Source organism: Pleurodeles waltl, chromosome 4_2 (assembly GCF_031143425.1).
Source record: "Pleurodeles waltl isolate 20211129_DDA chromosome 4_2, aPleWal1.hap1.20221129, whole genome shotgun sequence".
In the NCBI taxonomy this organism is placed as follows: Eukaryota; Metazoa; Chordata; class Amphibia; order Caudata; family Salamandridae; genus Pleurodeles; species Pleurodeles waltl.
In genome coordinates, this window is record NC_090443.1 from 443,723,608 (window position 1) to 443,745,377 (window position 21,770).

The 21,770-nt window shown below is 38.8% G+C and overlaps 1 protein-coding gene across 1 annotated transcript in view; it reads left to right on the top strand.

Moving 5' to 3' along the window:
* The window catches only part of LOC138294156 (transforming growth factor beta receptor type 3-like), an 89,089-nt gene extending 73,072 nt beyond the window's left edge, over positions 1 to 16,017 (top strand). The window contains exons 9-12 of the mRNA XM_069233342.1: positions 5,365 to 5,430; positions 7,109 to 7,219; positions 14,427 to 14,542; positions 15,837 to 16,017. Of these exons, the coding sequence (XP_069089443.1) occupies positions 5,365 to 5,430; positions 7,109 to 7,219; positions 14,427 to 14,536 (287 nt within the window). The 3' untranslated portion in view covers positions 14,537 to 14,542; positions 15,837 to 16,017. The remainder of the gene's footprint in view (positions 1 to 5,364; positions 5,431 to 7,108; positions 7,220 to 14,426; positions 14,543 to 15,836) is intronic.
* The last annotated feature ends 5,753 nt before the right edge of the window (positions 16,018 to 21,770 follow it).

The window sequence follows — 21,770 nt, forward strand, 5'->3', positions numbered from 1 at the left end:
GCAAGGCCCCCTTGTGTTTTTTTTTGTGATTGCATTTTGTGGACAGAAAAACATAAAAAAGACTCAGCAACATGTTGGTTTTATTTTAACATTTTTCAGCACACAAAATGCCATATTAAAAATATGTTAAAGGACTCATAGATATGTTTTGCACTGCTAATTACTTCACATATTACATCACTCATTATAAGCTCTGTGATACCATTGATGACATCACTGCAACATCTGAAATTACATCATTGATGACAACTGTAGGAAAGTGCCCTTTTTGTATGGTCTGCCCCACACTTTTTGCGGAATGCTGATTGTTATGACTCAGAAAGTGCACAGGAACCTACTAACCAGGCCTCAGTGCTCTTTTCTTAAGTATGATGTATGTGATTTGGTATCAATAATTGGCAAGGACTTTAATCCCACCCCCCTGGTAAATGGTACTAGTGGTACCCAGGAATGGGAGTAAAAGGGGTCACCAAAGCTTGAAGCAACCTGAGTGACCCAAGTAAACAGTTGACAGCCGCCATTGTATTGCAAACTGTAGGAGGAGTGCAAACTGCTCAAACTCTATTTTGACCTCACCATGTGTCACAAGGACAAAGCACTATTTTTAATATATGCCAGTCACCCCTAAGTTAGGCCTCCTGAGCCCACAAGGCAGGGTGCATTATATTAAAGGTGTGGACATAGAAGTGCAAGCTTATATGTCCCTATAGTCATTTATTTCCATTAAGGGCTACTATAAGTGGTCTGAGGGCCATGGGCTACCATGGGCTAGCACCCGGGCATCCTGAGGATGCCAACTCCATTATGGTCCCACTGAAAAGTGTCATGTTTGGTATCAAACGACTTGCCTCATTAAACTTAACTTTATTCCAGAGTCATATTTAATGTGGCATCCACCCAGGTGGCTACCTTAGAGGTTGCCCACCTGGTTTTCCCAGCCTCTTCTGTGCTCTGGCTGGCAGCCTGCAGCTGCCTCCGCCAAGACAGGAATCTGACCCCCTGTCAAGAGGTGTGAACAATTCCAAGAGTCAGAAACAAAGGTCTGCCTGGGCGATAGGTGTCACCTCCCGTACACCTGTGGCAACCAACCTGCAACTGCTTGACTGTGACTAGTCTCGGACCAGAGAATGGTTCCAAAAGGAAGAAGAACTTCTCTGAGCACCAAAGCGACCCCAGATATCCCTTAGACTAGAGGTACTAGTCCTCTGCAGCCCACAGGTAAAGCACGCTCCTAGAACCAAAGAAGCACTGGCTATTTGGCCTGCCGAGGGATCGATAAAAGTAAATGGTCTCATGCATTGTGGGAAATGTAAACCTGACCTCCAACAAATTTCAGGCAGCTACTGTGTTCTCCTGGACTCTAGGACATCAAAGTAACCGTATGCTGTTTTTGTTGTTGCCAAGGCTTGTTGGTGGCCAGTCTAGCTACCACTACCTTTGTTCGAGGGTGCACCTCAAGGAAACTCCACAGCATCTCCAACCATCCATCTGAGTGACCCTGTTGTGTTTTTACACTAGTTTCCTCACCAGCACCGTCTAAGTGGTAAAATCAGCACTCCTGCAGCTCCCTTTTCAACACCAAGGAAAACCAGGATATCTCTTCAACTGACTGTTATGGCTGTCCTGGGACCTGCATCATCTTAACCCTCAGTAATTTCCACTGGACTCAACCTGCAAGTGACAATATGTCCCTTGTGGTTTTCTCCATTGACTGCAAGGCTAAAGTGTTGCAGTAATGAGCTGCACTGACTTATTTTCCTTCTAAAATCTATAACTCTGGTTATACTGACCTGATTGTATTAGTTTTGGTGTCTAAATTAATTTTACAAATTCTGCTCCTCCACATTGGTGCTCTGAAATGCTTAACACATGTTCCTGTAATAGAGCCTGACTGCTCTGTGCCATACTATGAGGACTGAGCTAGGGATTTACTAGCGTTAATCCAAAGGACCCAGTCTGCAGTATTTTGAAAGTATTGCAAAGTGAAGCCTAGCCAGCCTTATTACATAATACTCCACTTTCATACAACAACATTGTGCATGGCGGGGGCATGAGTTATAGTTCCTTTAAGGCACACATTTTAGCTACTAGAGATAACTATAACTTGTGAATTTCAGCGATTTTTGAAAGTTTAAAACATTACGTTGTCACAGAAATTTTCACCTGACTATAAAGTTACTTTAACCTTAGTTTGTTTCAGCAAATATTTATACTTACGCGGCCCACCTCCCTTTTAATTAAAAAAAGGCCCAGGGAGATGGGGGTCCCTAAGGCCAAATAAGGTTCAGGGAGGGAGGCCACAAGGGCATTACATATGGTAATGTGGGGTTGGCTGCCTTTATAGTTGGTCTTGTTGCCAACTGCCTGTGGGTTTGGCTGTATGTGGGGGATTGGCTGCATGTGGGAGGTTGGCGGTATGTGGGGGGGTTTGGCTGCTGGGCCTGGACGTGGGGTGGATTTATGTATGGCAATAAAATCTTACCTTTCATTAAAAAAACATAGAAATTCACTGAAAAAAACAAAAACAAAGGTCAAAGTAAGTTTATAGTTATGTGTGATAAAAAAAAATCTGTTTTTGTAAAAAAAAAAAGAAAACCTTAGAAATTCACTGATTAAAGCACCTTTATAGTTAGGTGAATTTATCAGTGACAACACTAACGTTTTGAACTAAAAATAACTGAAATTTATCAATTATAATTAGCAGCACTAACTATGACTTGCGTCCCGCCATGCACTGCTGTTGACCGCACACAACATTACTTATGACATGTTCTATGACAATATTTATGATAGCACTGATAACATCATCCAATGAGTGTGCTAGTTTGTTTTTTAGTTTTCAGAGTGGCGGGTAGCTACCTTATCACTTTTCTACCTAATTTTGTACAACCTTTGTCCAGCTAATCGGTGTACGTTTACACAACGCATTTGCTACTAATGTATCATAGGAGTGTAGAGGTACTGAACATCATATAAAGGTTTGTATTGGAGAGTAACTCTGTGTGCAGGTGACATTATGTTCCACACAAGTTTTTTGGTACCGTAGAAAGTGTTTCCAACAGGACAAAGATTCTACATACTAAATACTAAGTATCACAAGCAGCCTTGAGTTATTAGACATGAAAATTTCTACTTTACATTGGAGACTGTGTGCAGTAGGTACCAACCTATGTACATGTGTTTGTTTTGCTTTAGAAGTTGGGCTATCTGTAAAGTTTTCACCACAGCATAAAGGTTGCAGGTAGTTTGATCTTTAGCACCTTCAGACATTGGTTATTTTGAGTGAATAGTCCGTCTTTGGACAAGTTTTGCATAGTGTGTACTGTGCTGAGTAGATACTTTTTAATATTCTGTGGTGTATTTCACATAAAAGTTTCACTGTCTGTAAACAGTGTGGTACAGAGTATGATCTCTCCATAAAAAAAATACTATTAAATGTACCCACTTTTCTACTCACATCAATGTAATTTCTCAATGTAGGTTCAGTGACTGTCAGGGATTTGATACCTGTAAAGAGTGGACTTGAGTATCTGGAGCAACTTGGTTTGCCCTGAACAGTTGTATACATATTGAACACCATGTGGAGGTTGGGGAACAGCTTTAGTAGGGTGTGACAGGTGAGGCTGTACTGGCCACTGACCTGGAGAGAGGGGCACTGACATCGGGGAGGGGGACTGTGATAAAGCAATCACTTACAATTCAAAAGCACCTGATGCAGAGTTCCTTGTGCTTCCAGCTTTCAGGCAGCAATAAAAATGTCAAGATAACTCTTGTGATTAATGCACCTGCTAGAAAGAGAGAGATGGAGTTTTGTCTAGCAGCAGATTTAACTTGCCATAAAGTAGTGCAGAGGATTAAGATGCCTGCTGCAAAGAACAAATCTGTATTTTATGTGGATAGCTGAGCGGATTAGTAAGCCAGGTTTTACCAGCACTTTAAAACAAATGACATGTCTGTAAGAGAGGGGCTATGGAGAGATAAGGGGCACTTTTGCCAGGTGGTAGTGAAGGAATCTGGGGAGCAGGGGTATGGGCGGGGGCGTAAAACAAAATTGTTGCACTGGGAGCCACCAGCACCAAAGCCGGCCCTGTGTGCAGGATACGTTATCATTTCTACCTATGAAGTGCATGGTATAGGATCAATTTTGCAAATATCACAAGCTTGCTTTACCTATGAGGGTTGTATGTGTGATAACAGTAAAGATGCTTCATATTATTCTGAGCTATGTTGCACTTAATTTCATAGCTCTAATGGTATAACCATTTAAAGAGCAATGTGTACAAAAGACACTTGGATGATATCATCAGTAATGTCATAAATGATGTCATGGAATATGTAATGAGTGATGTTATATGTGAGGTCATAAGCAGTGCATAGCGGGGTCGCAAGTTATAGTTAGTGCTGCTAAATATAACTGGTGAATTTCTGTGTTTATTTTATAGTTCAAAACATTAATGTTATCACTGACATATTTACCTAGCTATAACACACATATAACCTTTGTTTTTTTCAGTGAACACACATATATGTATATATACACAAATATATATATATATATAGCATATATATAGGTTAGGAATAATAAATCTGTGTTACCTATGTACACTTTCCTTCATGATATTTTGTTTGCCCATATTTTTGTAGCACAATACTTTTGTAGTCAATATTCTGATAATCAACCTAGGTGCCTCATTTTTGCAGTTGAGTATAAATGACACAAAAAAACTGACAAGAACAAGCTAGAACTGCTATTTGGGACTTTTTGCTCCCTGTTTAAAGCCAAAAACAATCTAAATGACCTCTTTAATGTCATTAAGTCTGGATCGGCTATTTAAGCTATTCCAATTGGGCAGTACCTTTTGAAACTGGAGTAGCATTTTGCAACTTGTTTCTCCCTTTAATATACGACATCTGCTGTGAATTATTCCAGGATAAATGGCCACCAGACATCACACGTATGGTGGCATTTATATTAAAATATGTAGAATATTGTGAACCTTTTCTCAACATTTCCAAAATCAGAGCTCAAAATGCTTTTTTGATGTTCTTTGAAATCGTGATATAACTTTATCTAAATTGGCTCAACAGCACACATGTATCCATGCAAAATGATTATGGATTGATTAGTATTACATATTATTGAAAACCTCAGATAATAAACATTGGATACAATTGTTTGTATCTGCAGTATTACATAGCAGACAAGTTTACTTGTATACATCATACCTTTTTCGTTATTTTGGTTCAATCATACTGAATAATTATCAGAGAAAGATTATACATCTTACAATCACTTGTGTTTATGGAGGCTTTTTCAGAAGAATTGATTTCTCTAACTTCATTTGTTGATCATATTCTCCTCAGGCTGGAAACCCAGCATTATGAAGAATGATATGCGTACGAACATGCATGTAGGTCTGCTGCAATCTGGTAAGTGTTTTGGTATTTATACAAGGGATTGCTACACTTTGGCCAAGTGTTGCACACCTGCATTGATACGCTCTCATCTGTAGTCTGGAATCCTGCTTCGTATTTCCAACTTCAATTCTGTATTTCAGAATTTCTAACATCTAATGGATTAACTTCATCAAAGTTGTAAAAAGACCAGGAGAATCCCCTTGCCAGTGTAATTTAATTGCACTAGCCAGAACCTCAGAGTTCTAGAGAGCAGGAGATACCATTCTGGTTTGATACTGTTTGGTCACTTGATGAAAAAAACAGAGAAGAGCTACCAAACCATTTTGAATATGGCTAAGATATGGTATGCCCATCAGAGAATAGCTCAGTGGTTGAGGAGCCCTAAAGCAACCAAAGAAATTGGTAAATTGAAGCAAAGTGAAGAATGTGATAGGTGGGATCCATCTCCCAGAACACAGTGTTAAATTCCAGTGCAACCAACAAGGGACATGTAGGTGACACACATATTGGAATAGTAATTATGTATCATATATTGAAATGTTGAGTAGTAGCCCCAGCTGGTTCAAGAAAAAGCAGTCTAATGGAAAGGAAACATCAGGTAACCAGGGCATTTGTCTCATAAACTGTATAAAAATGAAAATTCAACCACTTGTAGAGTTTTGTTAGGATTAAGACTGTGATCATCAATTCTCTTTCTTGAATGTTTTAGTGTCTTCTACAGGTTAGTAGGTATTACTGCTGCATATGCTATTCAAGAGGCAATCTTGGAAGTGTAATGTATTGATCTTTCCCAAGATCAGTCTTCAAAAACAAAAGCAGCTGAGTAGTTGTCATTTCTACTATTTTTCTTCTATTGATTTGCTGTCATTGAATCTTTTGTACCATAATTTCCTAACACCATGAAAGGTCTATGCCTTTATACCAATGCATTAATATCATTCAGTGTCTGCTATATTTACATAATTGAATATTTAATGTAGTAACAACATTCAATCTCTAATGCCTCTATAACATTGAATCAGTTTAAACTAATATCATTGGATCTGTAATGGCTTTATGGCATTGTTGTTATAATGTATTAATACCATTAAACCTCAAATGCTGTTATACTTCTTCATTTAATATCATGTCTGTGTATCATTTAATCCTTTATATCTCTAATGTCTTTATACCATTTAATCATCAGCATTTGTATACCATTCAATGTATCTGTGTCCCATATCATTTGAACATCCTTAAACCATTCAGTCTTCAGTACCTTATACCATTTAATCTTCAGCATATCTATACCATTTAACCTCTTTCATTATACCACATAACACGTAATATGTTTGTACCTTGCAAATTCTAATGTCTTTATTACATTCGGTCATTAATATATTTATTCAATTAAATCCCAACTGCCTTAAAACTATTCAATCTTTAGTATATTTATACCATTCACATAAACTTTCAATTTCTTTAATACTATTTGGTTTCTAATATCTTTATACCACTTAATTTATATCATGTTTGTACCATTTTATATCAGCTTTTATGTCACATAAACTTGAATATCTTTACACTGTTTACTTAGTAATATTTTTAAAATATATATTACATGTAATCTCTCATGTCTTTATCTACTGATGCATTTTAAAATTAACTGCTAATTTATTTATTCTATAATTACCTTCTCTTTCCTTTGTAGCTAAAATGCACCAAGGGCTTGGCTTGGAAGCTATTGTCGGCATTGTTTTTGCAGCCTTTGTGATTGGTGCTCTTCTGATGGCAGGACTCTGGTTTATTTACTCACAAACAGGTATGTAATGTTGTTAGCAGGTTTGCAGCAGTAATGAGAAAGTGGGACATGGTGCCCGTTCTAAAGCACAGCAAGAGTGGGCATCCATGTTGGACTGTACCAGGAAGGGGGCAGACTGGTTCCTCAAGCTTCCATGATGAATGAATGGTCTAATTTCTAAAGCAGGAACAGCTACTACAGAGGCATCAGACCTAGCCAAATAACCAGAGCACAGTCCAATGCACCGTAAGTTTACGGTCTAGCAAATAACCAGGCTTTCAGTCGTTTTCAGAAATGAGACTGAGGTTTGGTGTAGAGAATGGCCAGCGGGTGCTCATTCCAAACTTTTTCTGCTAGGAAGGAGAACAGTTCAGCACTCTTTCTTTGCAATTTAAAAGTTGGAATTGTAAATAGCATGGCTTTGCTAGACCTAAAGATTTTACTTGGAAAGTAGGGATGAAACCTACCATGAAGTTATTTTGGACCAAAGCCACAGTCTCCATTTTGTCTGAGTTGCATTTAGGCAAGTTACTGCACACCCACTCAATAACCTTGGTTAAGCACATTTCAAAAGAGGTTACAGAAATATTGTTAGAGTGACCCATCAAGGAGATCAGCTGTGCATCATCAACATGACACTAGATTAAATCCAAATTATTCAATTATTGTTTTGAAAGGAGTTAAGTATACATTGAATGAGGTAAGGCTCAGTGTCGAACCCTGGGGAACGCCATATTTAAGCCTTTTTTTTCCTGAAGAAACATTATCCAGAGTGAATCCCTGATGTTGGTCCAAGAAGGACCGTAACCATCTCGGTGCCAGGCTGCAAATGCCCATCTCTGGCAGGTGTTGAAGAATTAATGAATGTGAAAGTGTATCAAAGGCTGCCGACATATCAAAAAAGAATACGGATGGCCTGCTTACCCTTATCCAAGGCAAATCTGATATGGTAATGATGTGGTAATTCTAAGGGGGCATTACACAAGGCTTTTTCATCAATGTAATAAAAATCCTTCCACTAACACTAAAGGAGTGTGTCGCATTTGAGGACGAGGACAGTGGGGGGAATAATGAATATGTGGCTACACTAACTTCTTCATTGAGACAGCATAACATACACCTATAACTAAACTTTAAAGGTCAATTTCATTACAGAACGTTCCTTGGTCATCCAGAATGTAGGACAAATTAACAAGTCCTCTTGCAATTATGTAGTTTCAGAGAGACTGACATGCTAAAATGCTTCAGGGAAGATGTGTAATGAATGGAGCAGCTACCGCTGTAACTATACTGAATATGTGAAATGGCACTAACCAGGAAATAAGGAGTTTACTAAGACTCGTGAAATGCAAGGGCGAAAAACAAAGAAAGACATTAGTAAGTCTTGGTACCAGATGTAAGTCTTGGTACTAGGATGTGCAGAGCCTCTTCAGTGACCTCTATGATATAAGTTCAAATATGGCCACTACAGAAATGTCGTGGTTCTGTCAGATATCAAAAACATGTCTTCAAACTTGAGGAGAGCGAGTGTCAACCAGTGAGGATGATGTAGTTGCTATGAACCAGAAACTGGAAAAGACTCAAGACCTGCAGGCTAAGGGCCTGATTTAGAACTGGGCGGGCGGGTTACTCCGTCACAACTGTGACACATATCCTGTCTGCAGAAATATAAATCCCATCGGCTATAATGGGATTTAGAATTCGGCGGACGGGATGTCCGTCACTCTTGTGATGGAGTAACCCATCTGCTGAGCTCTAAATCAGGCCCTCAGATAGAAGACAACATGTGGACAGGGCCCTATTGGACAAATGCACAGATCTGAAGGTCGCTCACCATGCAACAACATTAGGATTCGGAACGTAAAGTAGAATGCTATTCCCAAAAATTACTTTGCTTCATCCTAAAAGAAGGTCTGGCTACTGATATTTCATTGGTTAGGGCATAGTGTAGGAGCTCCAAGAGACTCACCGGGAGCTCGTCCCAGAGACAATATTGTGAATCCAGCAACCTCCTTCACCAAGAATAAAATAATGAGAGACAAAAAAAGTCCGAGACACCTACTTTTCAAGACCAGACTATAGATCTCTACCAGAACATCTCACCAGGATATGGTAAATGCCACCAATTGGCCTGAATATTGGAACTATGAAGAAGGCAAATTCACTACAGATGAACTTTCCCATTTGCTCTGTGATTTCAGTTTGACTCTAGATTCAATGCAATTTGCACAGTGAAGGAGGTGCAGGACGTTTTGGGACCAGCAAAAGATGCCCCATCACCGCAGTCAGAGGAGTAAAATTGACACAAAGTAAGGCAAATGTAAAAATGACAAATGTAAAAAATGTAAAGCCCCTAGAAAATCGACACAGAAATTACACTGAAAGGTACTGAGAGAACAGCAATGGAAAGAAAACAGGATGGCTGAGAGAAGTACTGTCTACTCGATATAACAGGACTTAGGTTGGTTTATAGCTATTACTCGGTCTAACTTCACAATGTCCATGATAGATATAACTGCTTTTTGTCATGGAATGAACAGTCAGAGCAATTGTTGAAAATAAGGAGGTAGTTGGATGGGGACGAGGGTTGAAGAGTAGGCTTCAGCATGCTTGACCTACGCATGAATTGATTTTCAATGCCTGTTTTGGGGGGGAGGATGTTGGGGAGGGGTGCTAGATGGCCGTGGGGAGAGGGAACTGAGTACAGTTCCAAAGTTGGGAGGTTGATGGGAACCAACAAGTGCAAACACAATTAGACACAGCTTCCACTACTTTAGACTCTGGCTACCTAAGTAGAACCCACAAACCCTTGTCCTCCGTAGACAGAACAGCGAATGTACACAAGAATGGTGAGAAACGTGTCTTGGAATGTACGGGGGAAAATTTCGCCAGTTAACTGGTGCAAAATTTGGATGGAGAAAAGGGAAACTCTCTGAGATATTATCTGTCTCTAAGAAACATACCTCCATTCTTCTGATGTACACTCTACACGATTTTTCACAGCTACTAGTAAGAAAAGAAGGGGTGTCATGATTGGTTTACATTGGGACTTCCTACTGGATAAGATTACAGTAGTGAAGGATATGAAAGAAGGTTCTTTATATATTTGGTCGGACATCGTTCTGAAGGGAGCTTTAGTATTCCTAATATATATATATACCCCCCAAATATGGCACAAGACACCTTCTTAACTCAAATGCTGGTTAAAATTAGAGACTGGAGCCCGTACAAAAGGGTAGAAGATTTAAATATATATGCACAGATTGACAGACACCATCAGGAACGCTAGTTCCAAGGTGTAATGGCACAATCATTATTAGATGGATTCAGAGAAGCCAGGTTAATAGATATTTGGACAAACAGGAATCCTATAACACAAAAGTGCACCTACGTTTCTCACATGCACAAATTATACTTGCATATAGACCTAGCGTATGGGACACATAAATGGGTGGAAAGGACATGTAGCATCTTGCACGGTAGATGGCAATATCGGATCATTCTGTGTTTATTTAGGAAGGAGATTGATCTGGCAGCACATGCACAAGGGGGTCCTGGAGACAAATCTATCCTCCTAGATAGGGTGGCTGCCCAGTCACTCAGAGAATCTATTTCAAATTACTTTCAAGAAAATGATACGAGTGAGATTTCCCTGAGTATTCTAAGGGATGCCTTTAAAATTGTTGTTAGGGGCCAGTGTATTGCGGAAAGAGCTAGCTAATGACAGGGGTATAAACTACTCTGCAAGACACTAATAGTTGAGTTTAAGGCGGTGAAAGACCCTTAAACCGAGAGAGGAAATTAAATCCTTGCATACTGTACCTAAAGCAACAGGAACCTGGTTCTGTTGACCACCGAGCGCGTGGAAAAAGCTTTACTGTGCCTACCTCAAAAATTTTATTCAAAAGACAATAGGACAGACTCTTTTCTAGCATGAAGGTTTGGGAGAGAAAGACAAATTGGGAGAATTCCCTCTATGAGAAGAAATGGGGGTGAACAATAGGGGTGAACCAATCAGTGGGGATATGGGAAAACACCGGCATTTCAATAGTACTACTCAGCATTATGTTCGGCAGACCTAAATAGGATGGTCAATTTCATTGGCTCAGCAGAGATGCCGAGGTTGTCAAGTGCAAATAGACTTGGTCTGGAAGAATTATTAACCTCAGAGGAGATCTTGAAAGCCATTAATGACTTACATCTCAATAAGCACTTCAGGTTGGAAAGTATCCCAAGGTTAGTGTCTGAATTTAACTCCTTCCTGTAATCAGGCAGTGATACCTACTATCGTGGGGGCCCATATTACACTTATACATAAGGAGGGCAAATCTCTACATCTATGTGAAGCATACTCTCCCATTACTCTTCTCAACTTGGACACCAAAATATTCATAAACGTATTGGCAAGCCAATTAATGAACAACATGCCATTCTTAATCCACCCTGACCAATCTGGTTTTGTCCCCAACTGATGATCCGCAGACAACCCAAATAGGCCCATATTTATACTTTTTTTGCGCCACATTTGTGTCATTTTTTTGATGCAAAAGTGGAGCAAACGTACAAAATATAATTGTATTTTGTAAGTTTGCACCGCTTTTGCGTCAAAAAAATGGCATACAGAAGGCGCCAACTTTTCATGAATCAGGCCCATAGTGTTTCATCTCATAGAAAATGTGCCCTATGGGAGGATCCAGTGGTGTCACTTGACGCCGAGAAAGTATTTGAAAGGATAGGTGGCCTTTCCTACTTAGGATACCCAAGGGGATTGTGCTCGGACCAAACACGCAGATGTGAACTGTGGCCAATTACAAGAGACCATCTGCTACAATATAGGTTAATGGTGAGAGGTCCCACAGTAATTCTCTCTCAACATCTGTTCAAGATCCTCAGTCTCTTTTTTCTTTATTAGGTTCACATCATAAGCCCTTTCAATAATTAATAACATCTGATCTCTACTGCAGTGATTGGCAATTAGGGTCCAAGTATGTTTACATTTCTCATTCTGACTAAACAACACTGGCTCATTCTTAATCTAAAGGCTTACTGGAATCATATCTGTTTTCCAATAATCAATTAAACATTTGGTGTGTAATTCCATCCTTATCAATTTCTTGTTCATATTTAGTAATTTATCACTATCATTTGGGATAATAGAATTACCTGTTTTCAAATTACCATTCATGATTTTTTTACATTTGGCCTTACTAAAACCAACAGTTTTATAGTATCCGTACTGAAATACCCTTTCTAAGGCTGCATGTATTATTTATTGTTTTATTTTGTTTATAGGTTCTCTGTATATGTGTCGTATGTTACATTACAGACGATTACATATTTTTATGCCCTGAAAAAGGTGGAATTATAACATTACTCCACCGAAACACGCTGATCATTTTTTTTGTCACAATTTCCTTACTCTGGACATTTATACATGATCAATGGAACTCATAACTGCACAGTGATAATTTTTCATAGATGTGATTAATTCTACAGACAGACAAAATTGTCTGATGTAATGTTTCTTCTGTGGTTATGTATAGTGATGTTCTCTCTGTCTTTCTCTCCTTTTTTCTCTTCCGAGTGCCTGTACTCTTGTGGATGGTGTGAAGTCTTGGAAGTATTGTCCAGTGGAGAGCGGCAAGACGCCCACAATGCTTTAGGCACCACTAGCAGTTTAGTGCCGACTGCCATTGCTGAAAGGAGGAGTGTTGATAGATACATATATATGTGTGTATAGAGTTTTTTCGTATTCATGTTGTTTTTGATCTGCCTCACAAGGGGATGGTAGAAAAGTGATATTAATGAGTTTTTCTCTAATATACCTGTGGGAGTTCTGTTATTTTTTGTTTTAAAGTCGATAGACCCCCAGTGTATTATGGCTTTTAGATCTTGAAACCCACGATGGAAATATGGGACATGATTACAAAAAATCAAGCCCTGATATCATTCCCGTCCCCATAGATGTCGCTATGGAGAAATCCACATTTTCACCCAGAAATTTGAGGGAAGGGTGGGCAGAGGTAGGGTGTCGGGTGCTTAGGTACTTTTATGACAGAACAGACATTTATACATTTGAGCACTATAAGAAAGAGTTCAAATGAAAGAAAACGGACCACATAAAGTACTGGCAGCTGAGACTCTGGGCACTCTCCGCCTGACAGTGGCAGCCACTATTCAGCCTACAGGCTGGAAAAAAGCTTTCTCCTAGTTAAACCTCTCCATAAGGACTTAGCTCTAAAATCTATTTGATACTATCCAGAGACTCTGAGGGGCAGTGGTCTTACACAAGGAGGTGGCAAAATATCCTGAAGCACATAGTCTCAAAAAAACAATGGCATAAACTCTGGTCATATATACTGTCCATGTGTAAAAGTGTCAACAATGGAGAATCCCTATACAAATACATGACACTATTGTATCCAACACCTAAACGACTGAAATTGATGTAGCCGTACACATCAGAGTTGTGTTTGAGAGTTTGTAGCCAAGAGGAGATAAAAGATAACATATTTGGTGGCTCTGGCCCAGTTTATGAATGTTTTGGAAAGAAATCCTGAATCACTAAAAGGGTAATGGGTTACACACTGCTTCCAGAACCTGCCATCATATTGTTGCACCTCCAACCCATTGATCATAAATTACTTACTAACAAAGATTGGAGCATAGCAACCCATATGATTTTAGCAACGAAAGAATAGATTGAACAAAAATAGTAATTGGCCATCATTCTGAGAATCCATGAGTGGCTAAGTAAACTTTGGTTGATGATGGCCAATGTAAAATGAACTTGATAGTTACAAAACATGAGCCATAAATACGAACAGATGTGGAGGCCCTTAGTAAACTATTTGGCAACTTAGCTGATAAACATGGGGTGTCTGTGATGCTTGAGATCTTTGAAATTAGTGGATGTTCAGGACCATGAAAAGAATATGGAAACTTAGACAATAATGGGAGCTGGATGATCCCTCAAGGCATTGGAAGCCTATTAAAATCATGTCTATGTCGACCTGTCGAGGAAATTGAGGGGTGAGTGGATTTAATCTATAGTTTTGAACTAAGGGCCAGGCTCGATGTAAATTAAAATCGGTAAAAACAATAAAATATCTTTGGAAGAAATAAAAATCATATACCATTAAGGCAACGTTTTCTGATTCTGAACAAGGTTGAAATTAAAAATGTTCTCTATTGTACAGAGTAACTTTTTGAATGAATTCTCTTCTAGACCCAGACACGGCTCCTGTCCTAGGCCCTCCACATTCGCTGGTGCTCGATAACGTTGTGAAAGATGCGGCAGGGTGTACGACACATGGATTGGGACTCGGAGAAGCATAATCTAAAGTAGGGATTTGACTGCTGTTCTTTCTCGCTTCTAATTGTAAACACATCTAAACAAATCGCAAGAACCTTAACATGCAGGGTGATGCTGCCCTGCAAGAGGATCACTGGTCTTCCCTTTCAATGTAATCAACACCAGATGGAGGCTATCACTGTGCCTTTTATCTTCTCTCTCTGTCCCACAACAGGAAGGTGCTATATTCAGGTTTGTCAATCTCAGCTCTCTCGCTGAATGGTAGACAGAGGCTTGCCTGCAAACCTGTCTCTCTCACAGCTCTTCCGGTCCCTTCCAAGTGGGCCAGGCTCCATTTCTCTCATACTCACATTTTTCTCTATTCCACACAGGGATGTTTCAATCCCTGTCACCTTCATAGCGCTCAGACCTACACCAGGAGGGGTCCTGACTCTGCCTCTCATGTTCACAGCTCTTAGACCTGGATTTAGAAAGTGCTGTGTGGGCTCTAGCTTGGTGCAAAATTGCACTGCACCTACTGCCTTTTAAATGGTAAGCACATTAATGCCATGTTTTATGGTGCTTTGTACCGTGCAAACACTGCACAAAGTGTTGTTATCTTGTTTTCGGGAGGGATCTATTTCCACTCCAATCTCTCATAGCTCTTTCCGACACCAAGCTGTAGTCTTTCCCTTCCTTGTCATGCTGCTAGCTGTTGTCTTCTTTTCTGGCATGCTCAGACTTCTTGTTCACGTTATGGCTATTGGAGCTTCAGTATTTGGTCAAAGCATTTGCTTTTACATAAAAAATGTAATGCGCTTTTACTAAAAAAAAGCAGCGACAAAGTATAAGCCAAAGACTATTATGAAGACGTCTTTAGACTTAACAACATCCCATGAGACCAGTTTAAAATGTGTGGACGAAAGGAAGCGTAAAGGTAATTGTATTTTTAGCTATTAGTAGGGGTTTTGTTCCGGTTGCCTTTTTAAATGAGATGGTAGGTTTACTTCATGAGGACAAGAGGTGATGGATAGAGGTTGGAGTAGGTTTGCTGAGGGTGCTCCTTCCACACCAATACTTGGTGTCTGAGTGAAGAAAATTTAATTACATTAATTTAGGATCAGTGTGCTTTTTAAGTGGAAATCTAATGAATTATTTATTTCTAACTTTTCTCTTTTTTCATATATTGAGAGCTGCTAGTCTTGCTTGAAAGTTACCACTCTTCCTAATGTACAAGAAGCAATGAATTTATTAGATATTAATGAATTTCAGGCAATGAACTCAATCAAACTGTTTCTCAGTTTTTGTATTTATTGTATTATATCCGAGATTTCTTTTTTCCAGGTATGGTCTGGTCTCTGCACAGCGTTAAGCATCACAAGGCATGAAGATATCATCCTCAAAATCAGTTCAACACATGAACCCAAAATCCACCTGCTTTGTAGAGCGAACTGCTGCATTAGACCTCTTATGCTCTTGACATTCCTGCTTTACCACCAATAAAACCTGAACTACAGTGCTTTAAGTTTGCTCGTGACCTTCATTCATTAAGCAAGCATGTAATTGAATCACTGTAAACTGCACATCTGCCAGATGGCCCCCAGCTAGCAGAATACCAGCATTCATGCATGCATGCACCACACTTCTCTAATTACAGCCATGAGTTGCTTGATAAATATAGGAAATGGCTAATGCCCTAAGAAATAATCCAACCTCCTACTTCGTCTCTTTTAAAGGATCTCTGAAAAATACCCTTTAAACCACCTGTCCAACCTTTAATCCAGGCAAATGTATGTCACTTGTATATATGCTGCTTCACAAGGCTATGAATACGGTTCACACCCCACAAATGCATTTAAAAAGTCGTGTCACGGTATTTGGAAGCTTTACAAATTTACCAAAATAATCGGACACCATCATTGAGATCAGGAGTCTCAGGGAGGTAAACGTTGGTTATTTCCAGGTAGGAACAGTGTTTTAAAAGTAAAACCATCCATTCAATCTTCCGTCTTTGGTATGGTGTTCGTCTGTATCTTTCCTCTCTGATAAATTGGCTGTCACATTGTTTTTTACCAACAAAGCCTTCTCCTTACCCCATTATTTTTGGGGCACAAACGGACATGCATTTAGTAATTAATGCAAAGGTAACATAGGCTTTTATACCATGATATAAAATGGAGTTTAATTATAATAGTGCTTGAATTTATACCAAGCTTCAAATGCATTCAAAACAGAAAAACACAGACATTCTCGCACTGTATCACAAGGCACTATACTAAGAGAAGAGGGAGCTGATAACTGGTTGAGCCATGCATAAAAGTGAAGTTGAAGAAGAAACTAACTGGTGTTATACCAGGATTGCAATACAATACACCATTTATCACAGGCGTAATAGAAGCATTTGAAAGAAAACACACAATGATATTTACAAAGATCACAGAGGCATTTGAACAATGGTAAAAACACCTGTGTTAACCACAGTATTTGGTTATTGCATTTATGCCATAATCATACAATTTCATATGATAATAACACAGTACATTTTAAACTGGGAAATACAGGAACTTATACTATTCATGTGACTGCTACACAGACATTAGAAGTAGAATGTTAGCCATTATATCAGTAATGACACAGGCATGTTTGCAAAAATATTACAGACAGTTTTAAAAGGATCACCTAGAAATTAAAACTCAAAAATCCACACGCAAGGATAATTCACTTATTTTACCACAATAAAAATAGATTCATACAAGTCAAAAGGATTTATACCAAGAAACCCAAATAGATGTGTAACACATGTATGTATAGCTAATCACCGAAGCGTTTATTCCTATATAGCAAAGGCACTTATACATAAAACACAGGCAGTCACCCACTGAGAGCCAAAACATGTATACTCATCTATACCTGGGTAACATCCGCATTACCCTCGGAGAATAAAGGTAGTTATACCAGTATAACTTTGGCCTTTACACCAGAATAAAACTGCCAATCACGCCAGGATAACAAACACATTTAGGTCAGGATAAAATAAAAGCATGCACAACATGATAGTAAAGGCATTTATATCAAGATAACATGGCACTTGTATTAGGGTAACTTATGCTTTGATGTCAGGATGTTAGAGATCCTCAAAGCGGGATAACATGTTTGCCAACATACCCGATTCAGACAAGAGATCCCATATGTTGAAAGCCAAAAATGACAATAATGTACTTTTCTCCAAAATAAAATGTCCCCCCCTTCAAAGCAAGCCAATGGGGAAAATTAATCCTTTCGATTATTTATTTTTTCCAAAACTCCTCTCTTTCCGGTTTCCAAATGTTTGTATGTCTGGGATAATAAAGGCACCTATAGAATAATAAAATTGACAGTCTTATAACGATATGGAAGCCAAATGTACATGATGAGGCACACATTGATGAACGCACAATAAACTCATTTATACACGGATACGACACACAAGTGCATTTGAAGCACCAAGACCTATTAAAATCCACGTATTCATATCAGTAAGACAAAGGCTTTTATACCAGGGCCAAAGACGTTTCTATGAAGATGCTGCAGGTACCTAAAGTGTTCCTTATTTTCATAATACTGTTCATTCAACAATAATGGCATTCATGTTAACATTAATAGTATAAATGGGCAGGGGGAGCGGTTCTATAAGTTGAGGTCTGGGGCCAGCATTACATCTTATTTTGAAGGCGCCCTGCAAATTATGATTTCGTGCCACAATAATTTTAATGTGGACCCAAAGTCAAGGCCAAGTTGTGCAAAGCATAAGGGTAAATATTGGTCCGAAGCTAGGGTCGAATTGTTCCAACAATAATAGTCAAATTGTACCAAAATTGACAAAATATGTGTAAGTGTAATATTAATTGGCTTATCGCAGAAACATTATTAACCGTTTATTGGATTAATTTTGGAAAATCTACAAATAAACTAGTGGTCAGGTTGAGCCATAATATTAGAAAATGGGTGCTGCAAAAAAAATTGAAAAAATGTTTCCAAAACGATTCACCACTTTTCACAGACTGGGTCAATTTGTCTTTTAATTAATTGGTAAATTTGGGTCTAAACGCGATTTGGTAATTTTGTAGAATAAAAAAGGTGCAGACCTATTACATGGTGGTAACAAAATTGCAGTATCTTTACATCATAAACATTGCATCGAATACACAATGACAAGAGGCCCCACATTAATGGATGACAGTTTTGCAAATTAAGATATGTTAAGGGTAGAGGGTTAAGGGTGCATGGGATAGGAGTAAGGGTAGAGGGTTAAAGATTAAGGAAACAGGGTTAAGGAAACAGAATCCATACTACATAATCCAGGGACACAAAAGTGACTGACATTTTACCCCATAGGAACCTTTGGTGTCCGATACAGGAAAAAGGAGCCATAAGGGAGCAGGAGAATCATCTCCTGACCAACTGTTTCAGATGGTTAAGCTAAAAAAAGTTAACCTTTCCGCAATTTTTGCAGATTGCGGCTCAGTGTGGTTATAAGTTCCATAAACCCTACCTTTGAGTCTGCGAAGCACCCCGGCAAGGGCTTCTAGACCAATGTTGAACTCTCTCTGGTTTGCAAACCCAGGCTCAAGATCTGCAAATCCACACAGATGTGTGCCCTTGGCCTCCCGCAGAGTTCGAAGACCATATACAGTGCTGAAGGCCCTCCCAGCAGAGTTTGGGCGCAAGGTCCTGCACACAGTTGTGGAAGTGGTTCATAATAAATGAAAAAAAAATGCAGTAAAAACAAAACTTTAGAGTGAAGTTATGGTGTGCATCAGTTATAACACCGAACAAATGTTTGTAAAAAATCCACAGAAAATAACTTAAAACACAAAGTACAGTTACGGTTATGAATTAAAACCCAAAAAACACTGATATTTGCAAATAATGGCCAGCTTCCAAATCCGTGTTGAAATTGTGCACAGTAAATTAATTAAGTGTTATAAGACTGACCTCCTATCAAAGCTACAAGGACACAACAAGCTACAAAAGGCCTTATCCTGCAAATGACCAGCTGAAAGGTGGCAACATAACCTGGACTGGACTTCCTGTTGGCCTCTGCCTGCCACCCTGTGAGTCTCTCAGTGCCTCCTCTGAGGTCCCAGGGGGTTCAGAAGTATGCTCCTGTGGTGAATTGGGACATCAAGGACTAAAGTCAGAAGGTAATATATTTTACCCAAGACTAATCTGGTTGGTGTATCTGGCCTGTGCTCCATTGCGATCAGTGTCAAATTGTGACTAGATCCAGTTTTACCTTGACCGCTAACTATCATTGGCATTTTGTGCTTCTTGGTGCTACTTTTACTTAAAACTTTAAAACTACAAATCTCTGGTTCCCCCTATTGGATTTTTTTGTCATTTTGGAGTAAATTTGTTCATTAATTTACTCTGTTTTTAGAATTTGTTAATGGTGAGCTATTAATATTCATTGATAAAATTGTTGAACCAGTAGTAATTAAAATGACCTATAAAACTAAATATTATGTAGCAGTGTCTCTAAAGTTTAAAGAAAGTAGGTGACTAGTCATAAGCAATGCACATTTACCTACTCTGACTATCTGACTACCAAAGCCAAATCAATATTTTTATCCTTTTTAGAAGAATTAGAGGCTCTACTTAAATTAGTAAGCAATAATACAACAGTGACAACTGGAGATTTTTATGTCAGCATACTGCAGAATGAGAAAGATGTCCTGACAGAAAACTCTCTTGATTATTTGTATTCTATTCCGTAACCTATATATAATAAAGCCAGACTAAAACCGTCCGGAAAAAACAAAAATAATATCCTGTGCACTGTGGCCCACAGATATCTCATTGGCAGAGTGGAAGCAAAGTATTCACTGAAACTATACATTGCATTATTCAGCAGTGGCACAGTGTGGAAATCACCCCAATGATTAATAAAAGGAAATTAATTTTGCTGCTCAGACCAATACTGGCGCTATGCTCATGCTAGGTTTAGCATGAGAGCAGTGCCAGGATTACATGGGGTGCCTGCGATGGTGTCCCAGGGACTGCTGGGACACCAACACCATCGAGAGGTAACGGAAACGAGGCGGCCGGCGTCTGAAAGGTAGGTTTTTTTATTTATTTTTATTGTTTTAAAATGTTTGAGGTCCAATAAAGTCACCTGCACTATATGTACAACATTCTATTCTCCTGCTGATGATTCTGTTGAGATTGTGTCATAACCATTATTTACCATGATAATAATGCTTTGATATCTTAGTAAAAATTGACTTGTTATTGGGTAAAAATGTTCAGATTGTCCTTGTACTAATGCTTTTATTATCATGCAAGGGATGCCTTTGTTGTTGTGGAATGGATGTCATTGTTACATTACAATAATGTCTTTGATCTCCTAGTATTCTTACATGTGTTGTTCTAATATAAATTCCTTAATTATCCTAGCACAAGCATATTTGTCACTCATATATTAATGCCTTTGTTCTCCTCAAACATATTTGTTGCCCAGCTGCAAATGCCTTTGCTCTCTGCTGTAATTGCCCTTTTTATCCTTAAATAAAAAAAAATATTTTCATACTGTAAATGCCTCTGCTATCTGTATATATTCTTACCCTAATATGAGTTATGAGTTATGAGTTGTCTAATGAAGGTATACAGGTCTTTGTTATCTTTGTATGCACACAATTCTCAGCTCTGTAAGAATGTCTGCAATACAGTGGTGAAGATGTCTTCGTTATTCTTGTACAGATACTTTTGTTACTTCAAGGGACTTTGTTATCCAGGGGTCATTACCTATGTTATTTTGATATAAAACATTTGTCAACATAGCTGTATTATTCTCGTATAAATCCTGTGCTGTTTTGTTATTACTGCCTTTTTAGCTCAAACCTACTAGACAGCATAAGCAGTCTGGTTGCAATAGACATTTTGTGGGCTTACTAAGGACATATAATGGATTGCAGCCTGCCAGTGCTTACCGTTGGTTGGTTTTACTATCACTCTTATTTGCTTTCTTTTTATTAGATGTTTTTCTTGTTTCAGTCGGTCCAACTTATGTTTCACCCTACCCGGGACAATTGCCTTTTTACATCTCTTTTATTGACTGACTTCTGTGCTTCATCTGCTCATTTTTCGGGAATTACTTTTTTCTTTCTGTTTAAGCACTCCATGAAAGTGCATGTGGTTTCCAGTTGTTTCCCTCTCTCTCGCCCATTTGCTTCCCTCCCTTCATTCGTGCTCATTGTGCTCTGTCTAGCAAGCTCCATGTTGCTCTCTTTTGCCTGTGTT